Raw genomic sequence first — 25,900 nt, 5'->3', positions numbered from 1 at the left:
AGCTGCAACACTGTAAGGTGAAGTGTGAGTGGCAAGAAGCAGGTTTGTGTTCATCACAATGTCACTGTCCAGACTATGCAGTCAATAAATCTATGCCACGCTTATCCTACCAAGTGAAGAAATGACTTGGCAATGCATTGCAGAAAATATGATGAAAAGTAGTCATTCCAATGAGATTTTGAAGATCTTGCTTTGTATATAGAGTGATCTCTAAGAAAGGATACTGTTCTTTACTTGGGACTGAATATTTAAAACTTATTAACATCTAGATCACTACATAAAATGATGGTACTGAAAACTCTAAGTTCTTATTACTTAATTCTAAGTTCTTACCACTTAGTTATGTTTAATATTTCTCATTGATTAGTTTTTAATCTATCGGTAGGGGCCTATATTATTTTTTTTAAACATCTGAAAGTAAAAGGCAGCATGCAGGGAAAAAAGGCATATACCAGAAGTGTACCAGACACTTCTGTAATGTATACAAGTCTGCAATTTGTGGAAATGGGGTTCCATTAAATATTGTAATATTCAAGTAAAAACGTCAGTTCTTATCAAAATGCTTTCAAAATACTACTAATGGCTTGTTTTCAGAACATCATAAATAATCAACTGTTGTTAAGTTCGGGGTGGTGAAATTTTACACAAATCTTCCACAAAGCAATAATAGTAAGGTGTGGATTTCAGTGATAATTACATTGTGCCTATACATTCCACGAAGTTTCTCTTTGCAATTATATTTCATAATACCATAATCGGCATTCCTACCACCTCAGGAATATACCTGACTAGTTCCTGAACATGTTGAATTTGATCATCCAAATCTCCTATTGCATTCCTTAGACAAAAGACACCCAACTGACCTTCAAATAAATTGCTGCATTGAGTGTACCCAGCTGGAATAGAAGGTGTTCATAAAACACCTCAGGAAAGATACTGACAAATTCCTGTAGTAGATAACGAGGAACAGTTGAAATCTTTAAAGGTATCTTCCGTGCTAGGAAACATTTGTTATTAAAAAAAAAAATGTAGTTTCTCTTTCTAACAATGAAACTCTTGGAGAAATAGGCACACTGTACATTAAACAGTTTTGAGTAAATTGTTGTATATGTTTTATACATTCATTTGTACATTCAAACAACTACCATCTTTTTATACACTATTTACTGTATGCCAAGGAATTTGCAAGGTGCTCAGAATACAAAGATAAAATTATGTCCATTTTATTAACTCAAATACAAGAGGGTGCCACAAGAAGATTAACTTAAGAAACTACGTAAATCCAAGCTGATTCCCTCTCCGGTGGCCTGATCAAGCCCCTCAGTTCAGGAAAGTAGCAACTTGGAAGAAAATCAGGCATGCCTGAGGTTGCTGGGGGAGAGGGCATGTCTGTTTCCTTTGCCTTCCTTTGGCTGCCTACACTCACTGCAGTACATTCTGGCTTGATTGTGTCCCTTCCTTGCTCTCATGCTGACGTGTCCTCCCCCCCGACTTAGGCCAGAGGCATTGATGAGCAACAGGTTTCTTTAGTCATCAACTATGACCTTCCAATCAACAGGGAGAACCATATCTACAGAATCGGCTGTGGTGGACGATTTGGCCATAAGGGTGTGGCTATTAACATGGTGACAGAGGAAGACAAGAATACTCTTCAAGACATTGAGACCTTCTACAACACCTCCACTGAGGAGATGCCCCTTAGTGTCTGTCACTGACTTCATCTGAGGGGATGTTCTGCTACCTACTCCCACCCAGGTTTCAGTCTGGGAGGCTGAAGAGGAGCAGGAGTGGGGAGGAAGGGGAGCCAAGGGATGGACATCTTGTCATTTTTTTTTTTTCTCTTTGAATAAATGTCATTTTTGAAGCAAAAGAAGGAAACTTGAACACTTTAGACCCCCTTTTCTTTGGAGCATTCTCTTGCTCCAGGCACCCTCTCTTCTCCCCAAACCATTAATCCATAACTCAGTCAACCTCCAAATTTCTGAGGCTCTCCCCAACCCCGGCTGAACACTTCTGAGTATTCAAGGGGCCATAGTGTCACTCAACCTCATTTGCTGGACCAAATCTGGAGAATCCCTGAGTTAAATGGCCCAGGGGATTGTCCCCAGGTAGGGGGGTCAGGGGAGGGAAAATGGTAGCCATTTTTACATTGTTTTGTATAGTATTTATTGATTCAGGAGACAAAACACAAAATTCTGAAAAAAACGACTTGCAAACTGCCAAAACAAACAAACAAACAAACAAATAACAACAGAAAGAAAGAAAGAAAGAAAGAAAGAAAGAAAGAAAGAAAGAAAGAAAGAAAGAAAGAAAGAAAGAAAACAAAGTATGGTAAGGTATTTACTCTAAAAGCATGCCCTCTCTTTTTTTCTCTAACCACTTAGCTGGCCTGTTCAGATGTTTTAACTGAAGTAATCAATGGCTACAACATTCACTTCAAAATGACTGTTTATTTGAGTGATTGAATCAAAGGGAAGAGAAAGAGAAAGAGACTAAGTACCCATCCTTCAATTTTCACATCCTTGTTCCAAAAGTAATATATTCTTGCGATATGGCCACCCCTCCTCAAGATCGTGGTAACTACCCTTAATTGTGGTTGCGTTTGCTCCTGTATGTGGACATTGCTACTTCCGGAAATCCTTCACTGACAGGTATTATAACAGAAGCAGGGCATTTCTCTCTTTTGTAAGACCAAGTGTGAAGAGTGGCTCTAATCATTATTGACAATACAATTTTATTGTGCTTTGGGAAATAGTATGATTAGCAATAAAAATTAAAATATTTTCTGGTTATGTACATTTATAAGCTATAAAATATAGCTATATAACAATATGATAGTTTATTACATGCTCTCCATGCATCATTTCATGTGATTTTCCCCAAAACCGAACAAAATAGATAAAACAGAAGCACATAGTCTCCACTGAGGGCTCTTTGAGCCTTTTCTATGCCTGGTGATACAGATTTACATAAACTTTTACGTCCTTGAGTTTAATAATTACTGAATAAGTTAGGTATCTCTATTTATGGCAGAATACTTTGTAAGGCTAGAAAGAGGTTGCCTTTCATATTATGTTTATTGGGGTTAGCAGCACTAATTTATGTTTTATGTCATGTTGATTATTTAAACAAAACCAGACATTTGACATCAGAGAAATGATTGCACAGAGAAGAACTAAAGTGCCACCTGATGGGTTTAGGGAAGAAATCAAAGGTAGTACCATTGCTTGGAAGCAGCAAATTATTTTAAGTCTTTCATGGCCAAAATAAGCTTCTCAATATTTAAGAATATACTCTGAATAAATTTTCTTTATATGGTCAAATTATTCTGTGAATGTGATCACCAGATATGAACAGACTGGAAAACAATATTAAGATCCAGATGGTACTAGGACATGGTAAGATTAATTATTATTTGTCTGATTATATTTAGTAACTGCAATAATGTCCCAGCGATCCGGCACTTTGCTAAATGTCAGGCTGTCTTGGCATCCCATTCGTACTCCGTTGCACAACAAACGTGAATCTCAGTCGTCTACCTTGTGGCTTTTGCCTCTCTTTCTCCCTACTCTCTCCAAAAATTAGATTTAAGTGCTGGTATTTGAAAAGTCATCCTGAGGTGATAAAAATAAGGTTTTGTTTTGTTTTTGTTTTTGTTTCTAAAAAGTAGACAGACGTATCTGGAAATACTGCAAAGAGGATGAAGGGAAAGAAAAGAAGACACAACAGACTTCTAAGTTTGGGGGTAGGGGAGAGCTGAGGAGGGATGATCCTGGGAATGAAGGCAAGATTCTGCCAGGGAAGGTGTCAGCAGAAGCTCTTTTTAAACTCTTGTCTCAGAAGTCACTGAATGATTCCAAAATGTGCTCTTATAATGATCACAATTATTTTCTATGAAGTTTATTTTTGATTTAAACATGTTACATGCAAATTGGGAACATTTTCAAATTATGGAAATGAAGAAAGCAAAAGGTTACAATTTCCCACCTCAGAAATATAGTAACACAACTGTTTTATTTTATAGACCATAAATCTCTGTCTTTTCCATCTCAGGCCTCACTCTGCATATTGTGCGGCCAGTGTTTCTCTACTACTTATACACACACACACACACGCACACTCATGTACATGTTTGCTCCAGAATCATTGCGTAACAACACTCACACACACATTTGTTGCAGAATCATTGAAAAACCATGTTAGTCTACTAAAAAACTCAAGGATTCTCAAAAGAGATTTATACCTCACTGCAAATATCATCCCTTCCAAAAGTCTTTCTTAGACACACAACTCCACAACATGTGTACTCTTTAAGACGGCTCCCCAAACTACTCTGCTCCTGTTAGCTCTTTCACCTTACCCATACTAAAATCTACTAGGTCCGCTTCTTCAAACTGCAACTTCTTCTTTTTTTTTTTTCTTTTTGTTGTCTTTAACTTATTTTGCCATGAAGTTTGTATTATTTTAATACTATCAAATGGGTAGTTTTTCCTCTTTCCAATTCTCTGAACCAGTTAACACAAGGTAAATCATTAGAAAAGTTCAGGGTGGAATTTTTTTTTTTTTTTAAGATTTCATTTATTTATTTGTCAGAGAGAGAGAGAAAGCACAAGCAGGCAGAGTGGCAGGTAGAGACAGAGAGAGAAGCAGGCTCCCTGCTGAGCAAGGAGCCTGATGCAGGACTCAGTCCCAGGACCCTGGGATCATGACCTGAGCTGCAGGCAATGGCTTAACCGACAGAGCCACCCAGGTGTCCCAAGGTGGAATTTTTAAACTGTTATTTAGTTTTGACTTTCTGTCTAGTCATATATAAATAATGATTATAGGATTATAGGAACAATAGTTTTGCATTACAGAAAACAGAGAGCAGCAAACATTAAGAAGTAAGTATTATATATACTCACTGTACAGCAACAACCACTGTTAATATCTTAAATGTTTATCCTTTAGAATCTTTGTGTGTGTGTTATGTGCACAAACCACAGTGGCATCATATTTTCATAGTGTTCTGTGACCCACTTCTTTTAATCAAGAATTTTCACCACAATTATGCTCATCTAATGTAACACCAATAACTATTCAGATTTTCAAAACTGACCCCCAAAATATCCTTTCTAATATTCGAGAACCCATTGCTAGTCTTCAACATGCACTGCATCTGATTACGTCCCTTACATGCTACCTAGTCTTTGTAAATGAATCTTTCTTCAGTTTTGTTGAAATGACCAGGCCCTACATGGAGTGCTGGGTGTGGTACATAAACAATGAGTCTTGGAACACTGAAAAAAAAAATTAAATTTAAAGAAAAGAAAGAAAAGAGAAAAAGAAATGGCCAGGCCCAAGCGTCCCACTTTTGGGAGTTGCTGGTTACTTTATTGTGATGTATTTTATTTTTTAATTTATTTTCTTCGTTTCATATTAAGTCGTATCTTAAAGCTTGATGATAAAACACGCAACTTAAAATTTTTTAGGTAGACTAGGTATTGTGCTATGCTCAGTATTCGACTGATCACACCATCCATGAGGCTAAATTTGACCCCCCTGCTTAAGTTATTAATTTTCTGAATGTATTCTGTGTGGGTTCTTAGGAATATCAAATATACTCAGTTCTTCATCAGTCATACATCTGACGATTTTGACATCAATTGTAAATTTTTGTCTGACTCAGTATGTTCATCAGGGTTTGTCAAATTTTTTGTTTCTAGCATATTACTCATTTTCCATTTACTGGTGGCCCTTTTTAAAGTTAAAATTGTCCCTCAATAGCAGAGTTATTTAGTTGGTGTTCTATTTGTCAGACTGCTGATGGGAATCACTTACATCTACTGCCAGAGGACAGGTAGATTTCCATAGATCTTAGAGGATTATTTAAGAATAAAGGATTATGAAGACTGCAAATAATACTGAAATAATTCAGAAAAAAATATAGACACATATGTGTCTATATACATATATTATTCTATACATACATATGAAGAAAGAGAATGATATTGAAAATGGGTTAAAATAGTAACATGGGAATCTGGGTAAAGGTCTCTGAGAGTTCTTTACACAGTTTTGAAACTTTTCCACATATTTGAAATTATATCTAAGTAAAAATTACATTTCAGAAAACTAATAAACACATGACAATACATAGTTGTGTGGCACCTGAGTGGCTCAGTCAGTTGAGCATCCAACTCTTGATTTCAGCTCAGGTCATGATCTCAGAGTCCTGGGACTGAGCCCTGTGTCAGGCTCCACACTGAGCAGGGACTTGGCTCAAAGTTCTGTCTCCCTCTCCCTCTACCGCTCTCCCCAATCTCTCTCTCTCAATCTAAAATAAATAAATATTTAAGAAAAGAAAATACATAGTCAATCGTATCAGTAAGCAACTGAGTTAAACATACTAATATTATTTATCATGTGAAATGGGAAAATAATAATCAATTTTCTTCTGAGCATTAGAAAAGGAACATGTTCTTAAATTGCAGTGGAAATATAAATTGATAACATTTTGTGGAGGTAGCTGGTCATACAAACTTAGTCATAAAGTGCACATTACTCTTGAACAATTCTGATTTAAGTAATTATCCCCTGAAAAATAAGAAATGTATAAAAATATTTACAAATGTTATGTTCATTTTTATATTACTATTCCCCTGATAAATTTAAAGCAATCCACTTTTATAACAAAAATGAATTAATAAAATAATAGTACAACCTTAGAAACGATTAAAATACAGGCAATGAAATTAAGTTGAAGAGAAATATTTGATAGCATCAGTTATATGAAAGCCTACTACAAAAGACTATATTTAACATTGTTTCCAAATAGCTTAAATTTAAAGGTGTAATGGCACATAAGTGGCTAGGAGGGAAAAGATAAGGATACATATGATAGGGGGGTAACAATTTCTTGAGGAGCCCACGCCTGAGACTCTGCCTCCTAGAGTGGGATCTGTGAACTTGCTCAATCAACCCCATATAGGAAGCTAGTTTATTTAATTATTCTTTAAAATTCTTTATTTAAATTCAATGTAGTTAACATATACTGTATTATTAGTTTCAGAAGTAGAATTTAGTGATTCATCAGTTGCATACAACACCCAGTGCTCATCACATTGAGTCCACTCCTTAATGCCTGCCCATCACCCAGTTACCCACGGCAACCCCACCATCTCCCCTCCAGCAACCCTCGGTTTGTGTCCTAGAGTTCAGCATCTCTTATGGTTTGTAAGAGGCTAGTTTAGAAGATCCCATCGAAGATCTACTAAAGCCAAAGTCCAGCATGATTCTTTTTAGGAATCAGGATGTTTAAAGAGCCCTTGGTCGATTCTGTGGCATGTTACTGTACAGTTTTTCTGAAAGTAGAACTCTAGGATTAATCAAATGTTGGGCAAGAGTAAATTTAAGCCAATTCAATAAATCAGATTCTAAACAAAAAAGGTTGCTGTTCCTTTTCTCTCTTTCTTCTTGCTTAAAACAATGAGTTTTCCTTTACTTGCTCAAGCACTGTGTGATTTAATTTCAAAGTGTATTTCCTTATTTTGATTCTCCTGCCCTTGCAACTTCCATAAAAATCAGCTTGGTACCACATAACCTTAGAAGCCATGAATTTTTCTTGATTTTAATTATCTTCTTCGAGTCTAGGGTTCAAGATCCTAACCAGACTCTTGGTTGCATATAAACCTCTCTCCAGAACTCTTTTACGCAAAATTCCTGTATGTCCCTTAAATAGCACAGGGCTATTTCAGACTCCCCATCTTTCAGTCTTCCTTAACTCCCAAAGAACTTTGTTGCATCTCTAATCACCTGTGGGCACTTTCATATGAGTTGCAATCAACTCTTTTTTTTTTTTTTTTTTTTTAAGATTTATTTATTTATTTGACACAGAGAGAGAGACAGCGAGAGTGGAAACAAGTGGAGGTGGGGAGGGTAATGGGAGAGGGAGAAGGAGAGTTCTTGCCAAGCAGGGAGCCAGATGTGGGGCTCCATCCCAGGACCCTGGGATCATGACCTGAGCTGAAGGCAGACGCTTAATTACTGAGCCATTCACATACCTCAATTGTTGCCACTGACTCTTAAATAATTTTATTGTTTGCAGTGCTAAGCCTACTTCTAAAATCTTTCCAGAAATCCACATTTAAACACCCATTATATCCAGGCATGAATATATAGTCTCTTAGTTCCAGAGACTTTATCAAATTTATTCTGATTCAGAGGTCCCCTTTTTGTCCAAACTGTTGGAAACAGTCCATGGAGAATCTCAGAAGATTGGAAAAAAAAAAAAGAAAAAAGAAAAACAACAACACAAAAAGAAAAACAAAAACAAAAAACAAACAAAAACAGCTACTTTGTATGAGTCATAGTCAGTTATTCCACATCTAGGAAAAAAAATTAAGAAAATAAGCAAAAGTTATTCCTCAGTATACATGCACAAAAATGTCAATTGTAATAGTGTTTACAAGAAAATATATTAGAAAATACTTTTATTACCTATATGAAACCCTCTGTGTCTAAATTTCCTCCACTATAAGATAAGGATAATAATTATACTTATTTAAAAGGTGTCTGGGTGGCTCAGTGGGTTAAGCCTCTGTCTTCAGCTCAGGTCATGATCTCAGGGTCCTGGGATCAACTCCCCCATCTGGCTCTCTGCTCAGCAGGGAGTCTGCTTCCTCCTCTCTCTCTCTCTGCCTGCCTCTCTGGCTACTTGTGATCTCTTTCTGTCAAATAAATAAATAAAATCTTAAAAAAAATGTTTTGAGTTTTAAATGAGTTAATATATTTAAGCTGCTTAGCACAGTGTTTGCAAATTACAGTTTTTATTTAAAATTATTATCATTAAAATAATAAATGGTGCAATAAATTATGGTATGCTCACTATAATACATCAGTCTTCAAAGTACTTAATAAAAATTAATATGATGAAATAAAATAAAAAGCAGGAAGCAAATTTATGATACCTATTTGACTATTGCTATATATATAACTCTATAATTATATGCATACATTTTTAGAAGCCTAGAATGAAATACAGCAAATGATCTTTTTCATCTCTGTGATACGTAAAATGTAGAAATATACTTTTTGTAATCCGTATTTTCTTTAGAGAAGGTATTATTCTTGTCAAAAAAATGACAACAACATACAGAGGATTAATAAAAGATTAGGGTATCTTATGACATCAATATATGCCTAAGGAAGACTAATGTATAATACAGGATTAGTATTTCCCACTCTTTCAAATCTCCTTGAGTGCTGCTATCTAGAAAGAAACAGCCCATGGTAACTAAGTTACAATAAAAGCTTAGAAGCAAAAAGCCAGCCTCATAGGCTAACTGCAAATGAGCAGAGTCAAGACCATAATGGCTGTCTTTCCAGAGCTTCAGCATATATGCTTGCAAAATCTGAGCAATGTTAATGCTTGTCAAGAGTCTTATGGTATTTTAGCAATGTCACTTTCAAGGCATACCCGACAGCAACATGATCTTCATCATCCACGGTGTCAAGTAGCAGAATAACACTTCCCTAACCCTGAAACAAGACTCTCACGGCATTCGACCCACATGATCCGCTGGATATATGTGTACAAAAAAAAAAAAAAAAAAAAAGGTGAAGTAAAACAGCTGTTGTATGTTGAGCCACAAAGAGACCCTCAAATAAAACAGGAGGAAAAAAAATGCACTGAAATAATGCATCAGGTAATGTGGCATAGGTGAGAAATCTGAGAAAACAAACTAAAGGGGCAGTCATAGCTAAAGGTAGCCCACTGAAGCAAAAATGCTGAGTTGAGGAAAAATAGCCAGTTTTTGTAGTCAGTTGATATTGCTAGTTGGACAATTCAAACATGTGTTAAAAATAAAAATCTGGTGGGACTCCTGGGTGGCTCAGTCAGTTAAGTGGCTTCCTTTGGCTCAGGTCCTGATCCCAGGGTAGGGTCCTGGAATTGAGTCGGACATTGAGCTCCTTGCTCAGCGGAGAGCCTGCTTCTCCCTCTCCCTCTTCCCCTGCTCATGTGCGTAGTCTCTCTCTCTCTCCCTCCTTCTCTGTCAAATAAATAAAAACTTAAAAAAATATGCTTATAACAGATTATTTTATTGCTTAGCTTTCTATTTAATGATGAAAAGGAAATATGTTTATATACGTGATATATTTTACACGGGGAGTCGGTATGAGGAAAATGGAAAATGTTCTGCCGAAATTCACAACCAAAAACATCCCTTGACTAACTGTCAGATGTGAGAATAAGCCACTCCAGCACGGAAAACAGTGCAGAAGAGCTGTGTTGGAGAGAATTTTGACAATTGCATACAAAATCACACTTACTAAACCAATTAACTCTCTTTCACCTTTTTTTTTTTTTTTTAAGATTTGCTTATTTTAGAAAGAGAGAGAGAGCACAAGCAGGAGGGGCAGAGACAGAGGGAGAGAGAATCTCAAGCAGACTCCACACCAATGAGTGTGGAACCCCAGGTGGGGTTCCATCTCACGACCCTGAGACCAAGACCTGAGCTGAAAACCAAGTCAGATGCTCAACCAACTGCTCCATCCAGGTGCCCCAGAATGACTACATTTTAGATGAGATCAGGTGTGTTCAGGTTCATATGGCTGTAGGCCAGAATGACTACATTTTAAACAGAAATCCCATCAATTTATAAAGCATTGCTTAATTGTCATTATACACCTTTTAAAAAGCCCTTCCTTCTTTAGGTAAACCATATATTTTATAACTTTCATGTGACTAGGTTGTCTATATGAACTATATTCTAAAACCTTACAAATCATTGTGATCGGGAGGTTTTTTAATCTCATAAATACTCCTGAATAGCAATTTTTGCAGAAAAGATATTTTTTAAGACCAAAGTGGCTATTAACTTGTAATCAATTGACATGAAATGACATCAGACGATCTAAATTAAAATTTTGATTACAACAACTACTAGTGGTAAAATATACAACAAGTATCTTATCTTTATAAGCCTTAGCTCCTTCATCTGAAAAGCACAGTTAATGATATTTAACATATATTTTTGGAATAAAGTAAAATAATTTATGTAACTGTCAACTATAATGATTGGCACAAGATAGTATCAATAACAAATGACAGTTCTTACACTTGCATGTTTGAAATTTTAGCACAGTATTAAAAACAAAAACAGGTTTACCTACAATTACATGCCTACTAATTAGTCCATAGTGAGCCAAAAAGTAAGAGATTTAAAAGTGAAAGCTATCATTTGCAAGAGATAAAGAATGTAACTGTGTTGAGAAATCAAGCATTAAAAGTTTTTCTTTTTCATTTTCCCAAATATATTTCAAGGAAGGTAAGCCTGAAATTTAAAACGACATCCCTGAGAATTCACATTCTTCCTGCTGACAGATGTATCTTTTTAAGAGTTTGAAAATTGTTCATTGTATTTTTTTTTTCTTGACCAGAAAATTGTGGCTTCTCATCACATTTGACTGCCTGTAAGACCCCTGACAGAAAATTACCAATGCTGAGATTTATAGAACTTAAGTATTGGGATACAGGGCTTGGAAGGATATACATAACAGAGACATTCATTCAATTAATGTAACTAATCTTTTGATTTGCATAGCTTTATTTACAGAGTAATTATTTTGTTTCCAGTTTTCTCTTTTGCACTCCTTTATAACTACATGAAAGGCACAGGTTGAAGGTACTAAGAATTTCAGTACTAAATTTCTTTAGAACCATGTGTACGTCTTTAAATCTTAAAATGAGCACACACACACACACCCCGCAAATGTATATTCTATAAAAAAGGGGAAAGACCTTAAAAGTTCTGGTGGTATTTAAAAAGGAAAACACATGCATTTTCTGTTCAGTTTCAGCTTCTGTTAGTTAAAGAAGCTTCTGTATCTTTTTTTTTTTTTTTTCTTCACTCTGAAATGAACGGCTGCAATCGTAAAGCATGAATCTGGTAATACTTTTGTAAATGAATCACTATTGCATTCATACCATTAGCCTCTGAACAGATGTCAGAAAGTAAAGATTGGCTGCCTCTAGATCAAGTTGCTGCTGCCAACTCTCGCGAGCTTTGTCAGTAACAGTTGATTGTAATGTCAGTGCAGTCCAATTTACAGGCTGGAGCAGCAGCTGCATACTGCTTTTCCCTGAAGTATTACATGATTTCCACTCCTTGCAAACTTTATCATCTTTGTTGCAGTGAGTCAGGTAAGCTGCTCTGAATTTACATGTTCCTGTAGAGATGCAACTTACTGTGAAGCTCATTCTGTAAGGAGGATTGTTATCCCTTCACTTGTTTGCTGTGCCCCTTTGGTACTCTGTGGAAAACAGTTATTGCAAATGGGACAGATGAAGCAAGCAAGCAGACACATGCATAAGATCTGCCTATTATTCAGGGAATGCAAACTGAGTCCATTTTAACTGCTGAGGAGATAATTAATTTATTCAACTTTGTGTAAAGGACCGTAGCACTTGTGGAATCACTGTGGTATATGTTCTTAGTGCGCTCCCTAAGGGAAAACATTTTTATGCTGTATTTTACCCTTAAATGCACGATTCAGTGAATCTCTCTCTCTTCTGAAAAGAGTAACAAAAGTGGTCTTTGACTAGTCTTAGTTATTTTCTTTTTTCTTTGTTTTTTGTTTGTTTTTTTGAAGTGAGATGAAATGAATAGTTCTCTTATTGTCTGGTTTGACAGGGTACTTTTCTTAATCAACATTTTGTCATCTAAAACTATCAACTGGCAAAGAATAAAGTCAAAGTTTTTTTTTTTTTTATATCTAAAGGAAAATTATGTTTCCTAACTTGATTTACAATCTTTACCCCCTTGGTTCTAATTGTCCTTTTTTTTTTTTTTATTAGTGCATTTAAATTGTAGCAAAATATTGTTAATTTGCTATTATTTCTACTATTATAGAAACAATGAGCAAATACAGATATTTTAGTCTTGTAAATCTACCTTTACTTTGATGGCATCAGTTCTTGTTTAATCAGAGAATTAAGCATTGAGTATAAAATGCATGAATGATTAAAAGTAAACTGAAATGCAGAATTATTTCATTGTTTATTATTTCTAATTTATTTTTTATTTCAAAAGTAGACCTTCCAAATTTTTATGAACATATTACATAATAATAGACTCAACTAGGAGTTACTAGTCTGTATAATGGCTTGCATAATCTAAACTATCTCATACTTATGATAAGTATGATTATATTTCATTTATGTAAATAGTTACTTGTTTAAGGATGAGCATGTGTTTTTAAAGAGTTGCTTTATACTTTAAATGAAAATCTTTAGACTTCTCTGTGAATTTGAAATAACATCACCTTTGAATGACAAATAAAATTGCTCATTAGATTTGCTAAGTTTTGTTTTCCTGATTTGTTGTTGTTTTATTGTTGTTTACTTTTAATGTCCTGCCTCTTTAACTGTAGGAAAATATTTGAGATCTATTCCACATCTATGCCAGTTTTAAAAATATGAGTTAATAATATCTTTACAAGTCACATCTTGCTTATCAATTTAGTTTCTACTTTGAGTCATTTTTTGACAACAATTATTAATAACATATTTAAATTTTATGTTGTATTCATATTAATGCTGTATGACAAAAATCTGCTCATTCTTATAAAAACTGAAGGATGTTAGAGAATTATAATTGAATAGATGTCAACCTAACACCAGATTCAACTTTCAAAGAAGATCCAAGATATCTCTCTAATATTAAACATTTGAATTATTTGCCTGATGAAAAGTTTGTGAATGTTCTTCCTGATTAAGGACAGATAGGGATCTTAGGTTTCTCATACCTAATATAGTGTCTTTTCTCTGTACACGTTCTTTTAGTGACTAGTGGGTATCTGAGAGATCCCTGTGGTATAGTCTATTTATAAACAGACTTCCTTAATTCCCCACTTCAGATAGCCTGCAACAAAACAAGCTTTTTAGGTTTGGTATAAAGGCTTAATTGTTTAATTTGAACAAATACATTTCAGAGGCGCTTGTTCTAGATCACATTATCTAGATGGCTTTTGTCCCACTATTTTATGAAGGTTTGCTTTTATATAGAAATACATATTATAACTTTTTTAAAAAACAGGAAAATTACACTCAGAGAAAACTGTTACCATCTTTTAAGAAGTCCTTGGGTGGCCAGTCATTTTGAAAATGTGGCTGATAATCAACCATGGCAAATATATGGCAAGTTAAATAGCTCTTTCTTCCAATCATTTCATTAGCCATGTCTTATGGCATAACATATATTTCTTAAAATTGATACTACTTTCAAAATTAAATAAAAAATGAAAAAAAGTAATTTTTTGCCTTTTTTATTTTCAATGCTATATTGTTAAAAGTTTGAAATATTTCCCAAAAATCACCAGGAGATTTTGATATCCTAGACCACTTGACAACTTTGGAATACTATAGTCTTCATTATCTTTCAGGTATTTCCTTCTTCCCATGCCCATCATTCACTTTCTCTTGCAATTCCAAACAAAGACTCTTTGCCTTTCTTTCAGAAACTGTAGCATAAGTTAAGTGATCTATTTCAGATACTCAGTGGTAGTTTGTATGAAAATTTTCCCATTCTTTATCATGTATTATGTATTCTCAGAATTTAAATTGTTTATCAAATGTGACACCAACCAGCTTGCACCAAAATTTATTGAAAAAAAAAGTTTTATTTAATGATTTAATTATTAATAAAGATTTAGATATATAGACTAATCACATTCTCTTAGTGATTCATCTTTTGATTATTTAATACTGTGGTAACATATACAAAAAATACAGAGCAACCTGTTAGAATAGAGAATACCAGATTATGAAAAGAACAACATAATGCTTATTTAAATCAGTACTGCAGCTAACTATAAAAATATTACCCTACACTAATAATATGTATGTGAGCATATACATACTTTCATATTAAACTCTAGACTTTATAGTATGGTGTATTAATGCTCCACTAGGTAACATGATGGTGAGCTGGAATTATATTACCATTCTTTCAGTGAATATATGATTACCATGATACTCTTTGAATGTTATTAGTTACATTATTTGTGAGGTGAGGACTCATAGATCGTAGCTGAGAAAGCAAGATTATTATTCACATTAATCATACTATACAACATCATCTATTCAGCACAAATATAAATAAAAACATACAAGAAAATCAAGCTAGGTGACATATGAATGAGATTATAGACTTTTATGTCTTATAGGAGATATGTTTTAAAATATTCAAGGAAAATTATTACACTTATTAAATACATACAAAACCAAAATGTTTTGGTAATATTATACTTGCTGTGCAATAAAATTATTAAACTGTATAACAAACATTTGAAAATTAACAGAGACCAGAAGTTATTAACATTAGGTGTTTGTTTTATAAAGGTAAAATGATATTTATATAAAACCACAAATACACACACACAAAAACAGATGATCTTTACTTTAGACTCAGAAGAACATTGCTTGAACTGGGCCACAGGGAGAAATGAATACAACCAGAGATGCTGCAATTAATCTGTTGAAATGCAGCTTAGAATAAACCCGCTTTGTGTTTTAATTCCTATTTTCTTTCCAAAGCAGGTTTTTAAAAAGAAACAAAAAAATCCATTGCAGCACTTTGTTCTCCAAATGTCACCTCCATCTATTTGAAAGGCCTCGGAAATTATCAGAAGGAAAAAAAATAAGACTATGATAGCTATGCCTTTAAAACTCCTAAATTGTCAGAAATACAAAATTTCATTAATAAGTGTTAAGTCTATAAGAACCTTTACATTATTGTTATGTTATCATGGAATTATGATATGATATGATATGATTATATTATATAATAATCAGATTAGTATAATAAATATTATATTATAAATATTATATTATATCATATCATAATAGTATAGAAATCATAAATACCATGATAGTATAGAATAGTATTAAAATATTATATAGTTCAATAATATATTTAATAGTCTTAACACAGATTCAATTGTATCAAAACTGATAACATAAAATAATGTCATGATTTTATTTCTTAAAATCTTATTATTTTTATACTTATTATATATAGACATATATGTGTGTGTATACATGCACACACATATAAATACATATATGGACATTGATAGAATTAGATGTAAATATATAGATATATAGATATAGAAATACCCATAAATACACTAAACAAAATACTATACAACTGATCAGGTTATCCAGATCTTTTGGGGGGACTCAAAAAATACTTGTTGACCAATAACTGTACTATTAACAGCGGTGAATGAGGTTGATTTAAAATGTGAGAATCCTAACCCTGAAAGAGTTTTCAGAATAGTACTTTATTCTCTCTACCTTCTGAGACAATCTAAGTTAAAAAAAAAAAAACACTAATACAAATTCTCAATGCTCACAGCACTAGCTTCTTAGGCACCTTAGACACATAGACTGTATTTAAAATTACAGTATCAAAAAATAATACAGAAAAAAATTTTGTACATTTATGGACCTTTGTTATTATTGTGTGCATGAAAATCAGTGTTTGTATTTGACTGTTTTAATCAGGTTTTCTTTCAGTTATACAAAGATGTTATTTCTTTTAAATGATATGGGCATTTCATTTTTGTGTTCCTCTTTGTCATGTAAAGTTTCAGAATCTGATTTTTAGGTTTTATTAATTTTAAAGAAATTCTGGTGTGCAATATGAATTTTCTTAAAGATAGATTTATTTATTTGAGGAAGAGAGAGCATGCAGAGCACGAGTGGGGGGCAGGAGTAGAAGGGGGAGGGAGAGAAGCAGACTCCCTACTGAGCTTAGAGCCCTATGCAGCTAGATCTCATGACCCATGAGATCATGACCTGAGCTGAAACCAACTCACTGAGCCACCCAGGTGCTCCACATTATGAGTTTTTAACAAAACTTTGATTTCCATAAGCAATCTTTTCATGTCATCAATAAATATTATTTAATAAAATATCAAATAGTTTTGATTTCATAAGTCTCAAAGATTCCTTTTTCTTCTCCTCTTTCCAGTAATTCCTCAGCATTAGTCCTCTCAATCTCACTTATTTTGTCCACTATCAAAATGCAAGTAATCTGACCATGTTAACACATGTAACCTCACCAGTTGCATATACTTTGATCAATTAACAAATAACAGATGTGCATTGAGTAATCCCTGCATGTAAAATTCTTTTGAAGTATCTGCTCAAACGTTGTATTATCAGCTGCTGGTTCTCCCATTAACATTGTAGTTCAGCTAGAGAAGGCTTTCTTCATTACTCGCTTTCAGGAAAATTGTCTGGTATATATCCACAGTCCTCTCTCCCAGTTTTTCCCATAGTTCTTTACAGTAGCAGCAGATTTGTCAGTATTCACAATTTTTAAAATCGATGACAACAGTTGTATTTTTGTTACTTAATATTCAATGAATAGATTGTCCAAATTCTCTTCTGGATTGTGTAGAGGAAGAAACCAGGAGGCAAAAAGAACCACAGGAGGGACCATGGAAAAAGAAAATGCTACTAACAGAAGTCTAAGGACCTTTAAATGTTCTCAATCTACTTCACAGTCTGTCAAGAGTCAGCTGACCATGAATAGAACTGTACATATTTCAGAGAACACATGAGCTTATATTTTCTCCTCTAACTGAAGTAGAAATGATATCTTCATGAGTTGACTACCACTTAATGCCAGTTTTGGTGGGTCTGTGTATGATTAAAAAAGTATAGGGCGCCTGGGTGGCTCAGTGGGTTAAGCCGCTGCCTTCGGCTCAGGTCGTGATCTCGGGGTCCTGGGATCGAGTCCCACATCGGGCTTTCTGCTCAGCAGGGAGCCTGCTTCCTTCTCTCTCTCTCTCTCTGCCTGCCTCTCTGCCTACTTGTGATCTCTCTCTGTCAAACAAATAAATAAAAAACCTTTAAAAAAAAAAAAGTATATATACCCAGGACAAATTTCCTCTTTAAAATACTAAATCTTCCTTACAGAAACTTGATAATGAATCTTCCCAAAGTGAAATAATTGGTAATTTCCATTCCACTTATTCCTGTTCTAAATTGAAAATTGAAATATCCCCAAGCATTTTCTGTGTGTGTGTGTGTGTGTGTGTGTGTGTTTCTGTTTAACAAAATCTTTATAGTAGTAGCAGATTTATTAGTTTTCATAACTGGCAGGATTAATAAGAACTACTGTATTTCAGTTAATTATCATAAATAAAATATAATACTTGATGCATGAAGCTTTTAAAACTTTCTGATTACCTCTCTTTCAGAAACCAAAATGCAGAGCAAGTGTACAATCATAAGCATCCGATTTCTCTTGCGGTTTCTTCTGTTCTGGGTGCTTATTGGGAAGTCACGCACAGAAGAAGACATCATAATTACCACCAAGAATGGAAAAGTCAGAGGGATCAACTTGCCTGTTCTAGGTGGCACGGTAACAGCCTTTCTTGGAATTCCCTACGCACAGCCACCTCTTGGTAGACTTCGATTCAAAAAGCCACAGTTCTTGACCAAGTGGTCCGATACTTGGAATGCCACAAAGTATGCAAATTCTTGCTATCAGAACACAGATCAGAGTTTCCCAGGTTTCCCTGGATCAGAGATGTGGAACCCAAACACGGATCTCAGTGAAGACTGTTTATATCTGAATGTGTGGGTTCCAACACCTAAACCGAAAAATGCGACTGTAATGATCTGGATCTATGGTGGTGGTTTTCAAACTGGAACATCATCTTTGCCTGTTTATGATGGCAAATTTCTAGCTTGGGTTGAAAGAGTTATTGTAGTTTCAATGAACTATAGGGTGGGTGCCCTAGGATTCTTAGCTTTACCAGGAAATCCCGAGGTACCAGGGAACATGGGCTTGTTTGATCAACAGTTGGCACTTCAGTGGGTCCAAAAAAATATAGCAGCCTTTGGTGGAAATCCTAAAAGTGTAACTCTCTTTGGAGAAAGTGCAGGAGCAGGTTCAGTTGGCCTTCATTTACTTTCTCCTAGAAGTCAGCCATTGTTTACCAGAGCCATTCTGCAAAGTGGATCCTCTAATGCCCCTTGGGCAGTGATGTCTCCTGATGAAGCCAGGAACAGAACATTGACCTTAGCGAAATATATTGGTTGCTCTAAAGAAAATGAGACAGAGATAATCAAATGCCTTAGAAACAAAGATCCCCAGGAAGTTCTACTGAATGAAGTCTTGGTTGTCCCCTCTGATCCACTTTTGTCTGTAAACTTTGGTCCAATTGTGGATGGCGATTTTCTCACTGACATGCCAGATACACTACTCCAACTTGGACAGTTCAAAAAAGCACAGATCTTGGTGGGTGTTAATAAAAATGAAGGGACAGCATTTTTAGTATACCGTGCTCCAGGTTTCAGCAAAGATAACAACAGTATCATAACTAGAAAAGACTTTCAAGAAGGTTTAAAGATGTATTTTCCAGGAGTGAGTGAATTTGGAAGGGAATCAATCCTTTTTTATTATGTGGACTTGTTAGATGATCAGAGAGCTGAAAAATACCGTGATGCATTGGATGATGTTCTTGGGGATTATAATATCATATGCCCTGCCTTGGAGTTCACCAAAAAGTTCTCAGAATTGGGAAATAATGCCTTTTTCTACTATTTTGAACACCGATCCTCCCAACTTCCTTGGCCAGAATGGATGGGAGTGATGCATGGTTACGAAATTGAATTTGTCTTTGGTTTACCTCTGGAAAGAAGAGCTAATTACACAAAAGCTGAGGAAATTTTGAGTAGATCCATAATGAAATACTGGGCAAATTTTGCAAAATATGGGTAAGTGCTGATTTTTGTGATTGCTCTTGTTTGATTTTATTTGGTTTTTGCTTAGCTTTGTTTGTTGTCTGGTATAGGTGTCATTAAAGGCACATAAATGTTTTAATTATTTACTCTTTTTGGACCATAAACTACTTTTGGTTTTTATAATTTTTTAAATAATTTTTATAATTGTGGTTTTTATAATATACTTTTTTTTCCAATTTATTTATTTTCAGAAAAACAGTATTCATTATTTTTTCACCACACCCAGTGCTCCATGCAAGCCGTGCCCTCTATAATATAATATACTTTTATAATTTTATTTTATTAAATAATATTAATAATATTATTTCATTATATTATATAATGAATTTCAATTTCTTACATCAGGGTGGTTAAAAGAAATCATGAAGAACTTTTATAAAAAAATTTTCTGATTTCATTTCTAAAATACTGCAAAGGACTGTAGTAATATTAGCCAAAGTTTATATGCAAATAGATGTTAACCTTGAAAGCTAAAGTTATAGTCACCATACTTTTTAACCTCAAAGTTTATAGTGTTTCAAGGTTTAGGGAAGTGTAGGAATGTATCTTCTCCTCATACTCATAAGCAAAGGTAGTGGTAACTGCTAGGTGGAAAAACACATTGCCATTCAGGAAAATCAAAGGGCAAAACAGTGTTGGGGTTGGCCCTCAGATTACTTCAAATACAAACGCAGAATTTGGCATTTTATCAATTTTTTCCCTAATAGGTTTATTCAGAGCTTTCAGGTGACCTGTGTTGGACAGGAGCAGCTATAAGGGTCTTCAGGTTTAGCTAAACTGCTTTTGGCTTGAGCAATCATATAGCTGACATTACCTAGTGAGAAGTATGATAGAAGAACATATTTTTTCCTTATATGTTATAAATATTCTGATATTATGTCCCCAAGAGTCAGAAGAAAATAATCTGTTCAAATATATTTTCTTATTTGTGTCTCTTAAATATACAAATGTATGTGTATAGAAAATAAGGGGTTTTTTGTAACCCCCAAAAGAATTTTATACATTGGAATAATTCGTATCAAAGAGAAAAACAAAAGAAATAGAAATTTGAGCATCTATTTTTAAAATACTGTGAGTACTTGCAGAAACTCACAAATTAATAGATGCATTAATCCAATCTGTCATATTATCTTTTATAATTGGGGAGAATGTTGATAGTGATGCTATTGCGTTCTAGTTTTCTCTTCAAACCTCCATCTGAAATTCATTATTTCATGTCACTAAATATATCTTCTACAAAGTTCTTATATGGTATAATTCTTCTCAACAATTTCTAATGCTATCCATTGTGTCTAAAGCAAAAATTCTTCTCTCTGTCATTAAAAGACATCTATAATCTTACTGCAACCCACAATCTCCAACAATACCTGGTTTCTTGGTGGGCCAGTTATCTCATGAATGCCAAAGATTTCAAGCTTAATATACCTTCCAGTCTTGTTCTTGTTCTGCATCCTGTTTAGAACAGCTGCCCCTCTCCTTTTTAATGACATGAGTCCTACTCTTTTTTTAAGGTCCTGAGCAGCCAGAAGTTTCACCTAGCGTATCTTCAATTCTTAGAGTTGTAATTGCTTCAGATCTCTTTTTCACTCTCAACAGAAGTTACTGACCGTAACTTGTCTGGGTGAGCTTTTTCATTGTATGCTGAGCTTCCCAAACTAGGCTGAACTAGCTTCTGAAAAGAGAAACTGATTTTACTATTAAAGTACTGGGTGGGTATGTGACATATTTATCAAATATTTGGTTGTCAAACCATTGAACAAAAACAGGTTAAGGCTAGAATGAGTAAAAAACATACATATGTTCAAGACACGTGGGCTATTAATTGTAGTTGTGCAATATCTTATGACTTCTCCACGTCATTTTCTGCTGAAGATCATCATTTCTAGAGAAGCATTAGAGTTATTTCTGTCTCATTCTGTTCTCGCCTGAAAGACTATATCCATATTAAATCATTTTATTATGTTTTAAATTCTTTCTTACAATTCTAGAGAGTATTTAAGGAGATATTTTTCTTAAAATTATTGATGCCTGTAATTTTTAAAGAACTTTATTTTGCATGTTGAAATCATCAAAGCATTTATACTTTCTTATGTCACAATGGAGAATACTGAGAATCAGATGTAATGAATATCTTGACACACAGCAACAGTTCAAAGAGAGACTCTTCAATGCTCAATGGAATAGACTGTTGAATTCTAATCTACTTCCATGATTAGCATAATTTCATGGGATTATGTGAAGGTTGACACATTTTAATTATAATGATAAATTCATTCAATGAGATTATAAATCATAAAGATTAAAGTAAACTTTTTGAAGTAGTTTGGCTATCACAAAATGTCATTTTCATTGAGGAGTTTCTTTACAGTCCATATTTGCACAGTGAAACAGAAAAAATAATACTTCATATGTGTTGAGGGTTCACTTATTGGCAAACACAATGTTAATCACCTGGTATACATTATCTTCCTTTAAAGTATACCTAGGAATAAATACAGAAGCTTAGAATGGTTAAGAAAACTCCAAACGAAAAAAGGTTGGTAAATGTACAGTTTGTAAATCCATCCCCATCTATCTGACTACAAAAGTGACCACAAAAGTTCTAGTTCTGTGGTTTTCAATGCAGGGAGATTAATTTCCTGACCCCTCCTCACCTTCCCACTTCTAGAAACATTCAGTAATGTCTGGATCTGTGTTTGAGTGCCACATCTGGGAAGGGGAATTGCTACTAAGGAGCCCAAGGATATTGCTACACTTCCTGCAAAGCACAGAATAGCCTCCACAACAAAGAACTATTCATTGCAAATGTTAGTTATCCCAAGATGGAGAAACTGCACATTCCTATTTCTTCATATCACAAAAATAACACACGAAGAAAGTAAAAAAGTAGAACTAGGAGCAGTAATAATTATTCAGAAAAACGAGTTTTCAAGTTCATGGTTCATTAAGTGCTTTAACAAATTCTCCTTCGTAAATAATGTCTACTATAAATTATATTTTTGTTATAATCAAATTCAAAATAAGAGGTTCCTAGTTGGTTGAGTGTCTGACTCTCCGTCTTAGCTCAGGTCTTGACCTCGGGGTCATTAATTCAAGTCCCTTGTTGGGCTCCATGCTGTGTCGGCCTGGAGCCTACCTTAAAAAAAATTAAATTCAAAATAATTTTGGTGATTTTTTATTTTGCCAATGGGTCATTTAGTAGACTTGTTATTTAACTCCCAAGTATTTGGATAATTTCTAGATATTTTGTTACTGATTTCTAGGTTAATTCCATTCTAGTAACAGATAATACTCTGTAAGATCTTCCCCTTTGAAATATATTTTTTTTAAAAAAATGCTTTATGTCCCTTACAATTTGGATGGGTGATTAGTTTATGTGCTCTTCCATTACTTGGTATGGTGTGTTCTGTAAATCAGTTAGTTCACAGTTGCTCAGGTCTTCTTATATTCTCCTTAATATTTTTGCCTATTTGTTTCAAATACGAAGAGGTATTCACATCTTCAGCTGTCATTGTGGTGTTACTCATTTCCCCATTTAGCTCTGCTAATTTCTTTTAGTATTTTAAATCTACATTATTAATTTCTGTGCATATTTAGGATTATGTAGTCCTGACTAATTGACCATTCTATCATCACAAAGTGTTTCTTTTCATCCCAAAGTTGGCTTTGTTTAATATCAAGATAAACATGTCAAGTTTTCTATACTTATGTTTCACATTTTGTTCTATCCTTTTATCTCACTTAGATTTCTAAAGAAATCTCCCTTACAGTTGAGGTGGTATGATTAATTCATTTGACATTTAATGTGTTTATCAATATGATTTTAAGTATATCATCTTCCTTTTCTTAAGTTCATTCTTCCTGTTGCTCCTTTGCAGCTTTTTTTTTTGCATTAATTGAAAGTCTTTTTTATTCCATTTGATTTTTATATAGACATTTTAATTTGCCTTTAATATTTTTTCTCATGCTTGCTTTAGGGCTAGCAATTATTTCTTTAATTTCTGAAAGTCAACTTACGTTAAACTGAAACATTCTGCATTTTGTAACTGACATTTTCCACTTTCTTCACAATTCACATTTCCCATTTTCTACATCACCCAAACTTCTTCACAAATGTAAGAAACTAACATTATTTCATGTATTCTCAGTGTTCCTCACCTTGCTGTTATATGTTTAGGCAATGCATAATATAAAATCTCTCTTAAAAAACTATTTGCTTCAAACCATCAGTTATATTTAGGCAAATTTATAAAAGAAAAGGAAAAATGGTCTTTCATATTTACCCACAGAATTGCCATTTCTAATGTTTATTCCTACCTGTGGATTCTAGTTTTCATCTGGTATCATTCCCTTCACGCTGAGGAACTTTCTTAAGGATTTTTCATTGTGTAGGTTGACTAGCTACAAATTCATTAGCTTTCTTTTATCTGAAAATGCCTTTATTTTACCTCCACTGAAGGATATTTTTTAAAAATATAGAGTACTGGGACGCCTGGGTGGCTCAGTGGGTTAAAGCCTCTGCCTTCAGCTCAGGCCCTGATCTCAGAGTCCTGGGATCGATCCCCACATCAGGCTCTCTGCTCAGTGGGGAACCTGCTTCCTCCTATCTCTCTGCTGGCCTCTCTGCCTGCTTGTGATCTCTGTCTGTCAAATAAATAAATAAAATCTTTAAGAAAAAAAAAAGAATATAGAGTATTGAGCTGATTTTTTTTTCTTTTCCATTATCTTCTTGTATCTCTAGTGTTGATGTGAAGTGAGATTTTATTCATATGATTTTCTCCCTGTATGCAATGTCTTTTTTTTTTTTCCACGCCTCTGGGTCGATTTTTTTTTAAACATTTTTTAAAATATTTTTATTTATTTATTTGACAGAGAGAGCGAGATCACAAATAGGCAGAGGGGCAGGCAGAGAGAGGGAGGAGGAAGCAAACTCCCTGCTGAGCAGAGAGCCCCAGGTGGGACTCAATCCGAGGACCCTGAGATCATGACCTGAGGCAAAGGCAGAGGCTTTAACCCACTGAGCCACTCAGGCGCCCGCTCTGGGTTGATTTTAAAATTTTCTCTTTATCTTGGATTGTCAATAGTTTGTCCATGATGTTTCCAAGTATAACTTTTTTTTGGGGGGGGTCTGGATTTCACCAAGACTCTTCTTGTTGATTTTAATGTCACATTTGTAGTATTTTGGGTCAGCATTTCATCAAATATTCTTTCTGCCTCCTTCTCATTCTCATCTCCTTTAAGACTCCAACTATACATGTACTAGGTAGTTTAATATTTCACAGGTCACTAAATTTCTATTCCCTTTTCTTCAGTTTTGCTTCTGTTATTCAAATTAAGTATTTTTTATTGATTTCTCCGCAAGCTCACTGAGCATTTCAACCTTCTCCAGTTTGTAGCTGAACCCATCCCATGAGTTTTTTATTTTGTTTTAGTTTTCAGGTAAAAATTTCCTTTTTAAAAAACAATTTCATTTCTTTGAGAAGAGTCCCTCCCTGTCTCCTATTTAAAAATATATTGTTTTTTAAGTTCTTGAACTTATTTAAAACAGTTTTAAGGTTTTGTTTGCTCAACCAATATCTGGTTCATGGGTTCAGTTTCTATTTTTCTATTTCTTTGCATGCTTTATAATTATCAACTTTATAGTGGACTTCATGGATTATATGCAGCAAAAACTGTATTATTTTATCCCTCTCAGAAGAAGTATGCTTGCACTGAAGAATGTTTTCCTTTTTTACCAGGTGATTCGATTAAAAGTTGTATATACACTGAAGTTTGTTTCAAATGTGTAATAGGCATGGTTTTATATTATGTTGGAGTGGATCCAGGGGAGGTCCAAGATATTTTATAGATCCTCCAACTTGGTAGGAATTAAACTCAAAAGTCAGGTTTAAAAGTCTGTCTTTACTTAGGGTGTTAGAGGTACTTGGTTTCAGGATCTATTAGGATGTGGTAGACCAAATCTCCCTGTACTCCTTACTTGTAAGGTTTAGCTTTGCCTCCAGCTGAGTATTAAAGAGGTACTAATGTGATGTAAATGAAGTGTTGACAACATTTTGATAGTTATTTGCTCTCCAACTTTTCCCATCTCTCTTC

At 34.4% G+C, this 25,900-nt stretch overlaps 1 protein-coding gene and 1 non-coding gene across 2 annotated transcripts in view; both read left to right on the top strand.

Annotated features, from left to right (window-relative positions):
- The first annotated feature begins 1,280 nt into the window (after positions 1-1,280).
- Positions 1,281-1,424, top strand: LOC122911059. Its single transcript, XR_006385384.1, has one exon. It is a non-coding gene; the product is annotated as a small nucleolar RNA SNORA67 (small nucleolar RNA).
- Positions 1,425-12,069: 10,645 nt separating this feature from the next.
- Positions 12,070-25,900, top strand: part of BCHE (butyrylcholinesterase) — a 59,745-nt gene continuing 45,914 nt past the window's right edge. Inside the window, exons 1-2 of the mRNA XM_044255097.1 lie at positions 12,070-12,184; positions 18,256-19,780. Of these exons, the coding sequence (XP_044111032.1) occupies positions 12,070-12,184; positions 18,256-19,780 (1,640 nt within the window). The remainder of the gene's footprint in view (positions 12,185-18,255; positions 19,781-25,900) is intronic.

Source organism: Neovison vison, chromosome 6 (assembly GCF_020171115.1).
Source record: "Neovison vison isolate M4711 chromosome 6, ASM_NN_V1, whole genome shotgun sequence".
In the NCBI taxonomy this organism is placed as follows: domain Eukaryota; kingdom Metazoa; phylum Chordata; class Mammalia; order Carnivora; family Mustelidae; genus Neogale; species Neogale vison.
The sequence above is the reverse complement of the archived record's forward strand: the minus strand, read 5'-3'. Positions and strand labels throughout refer to the sequence as shown.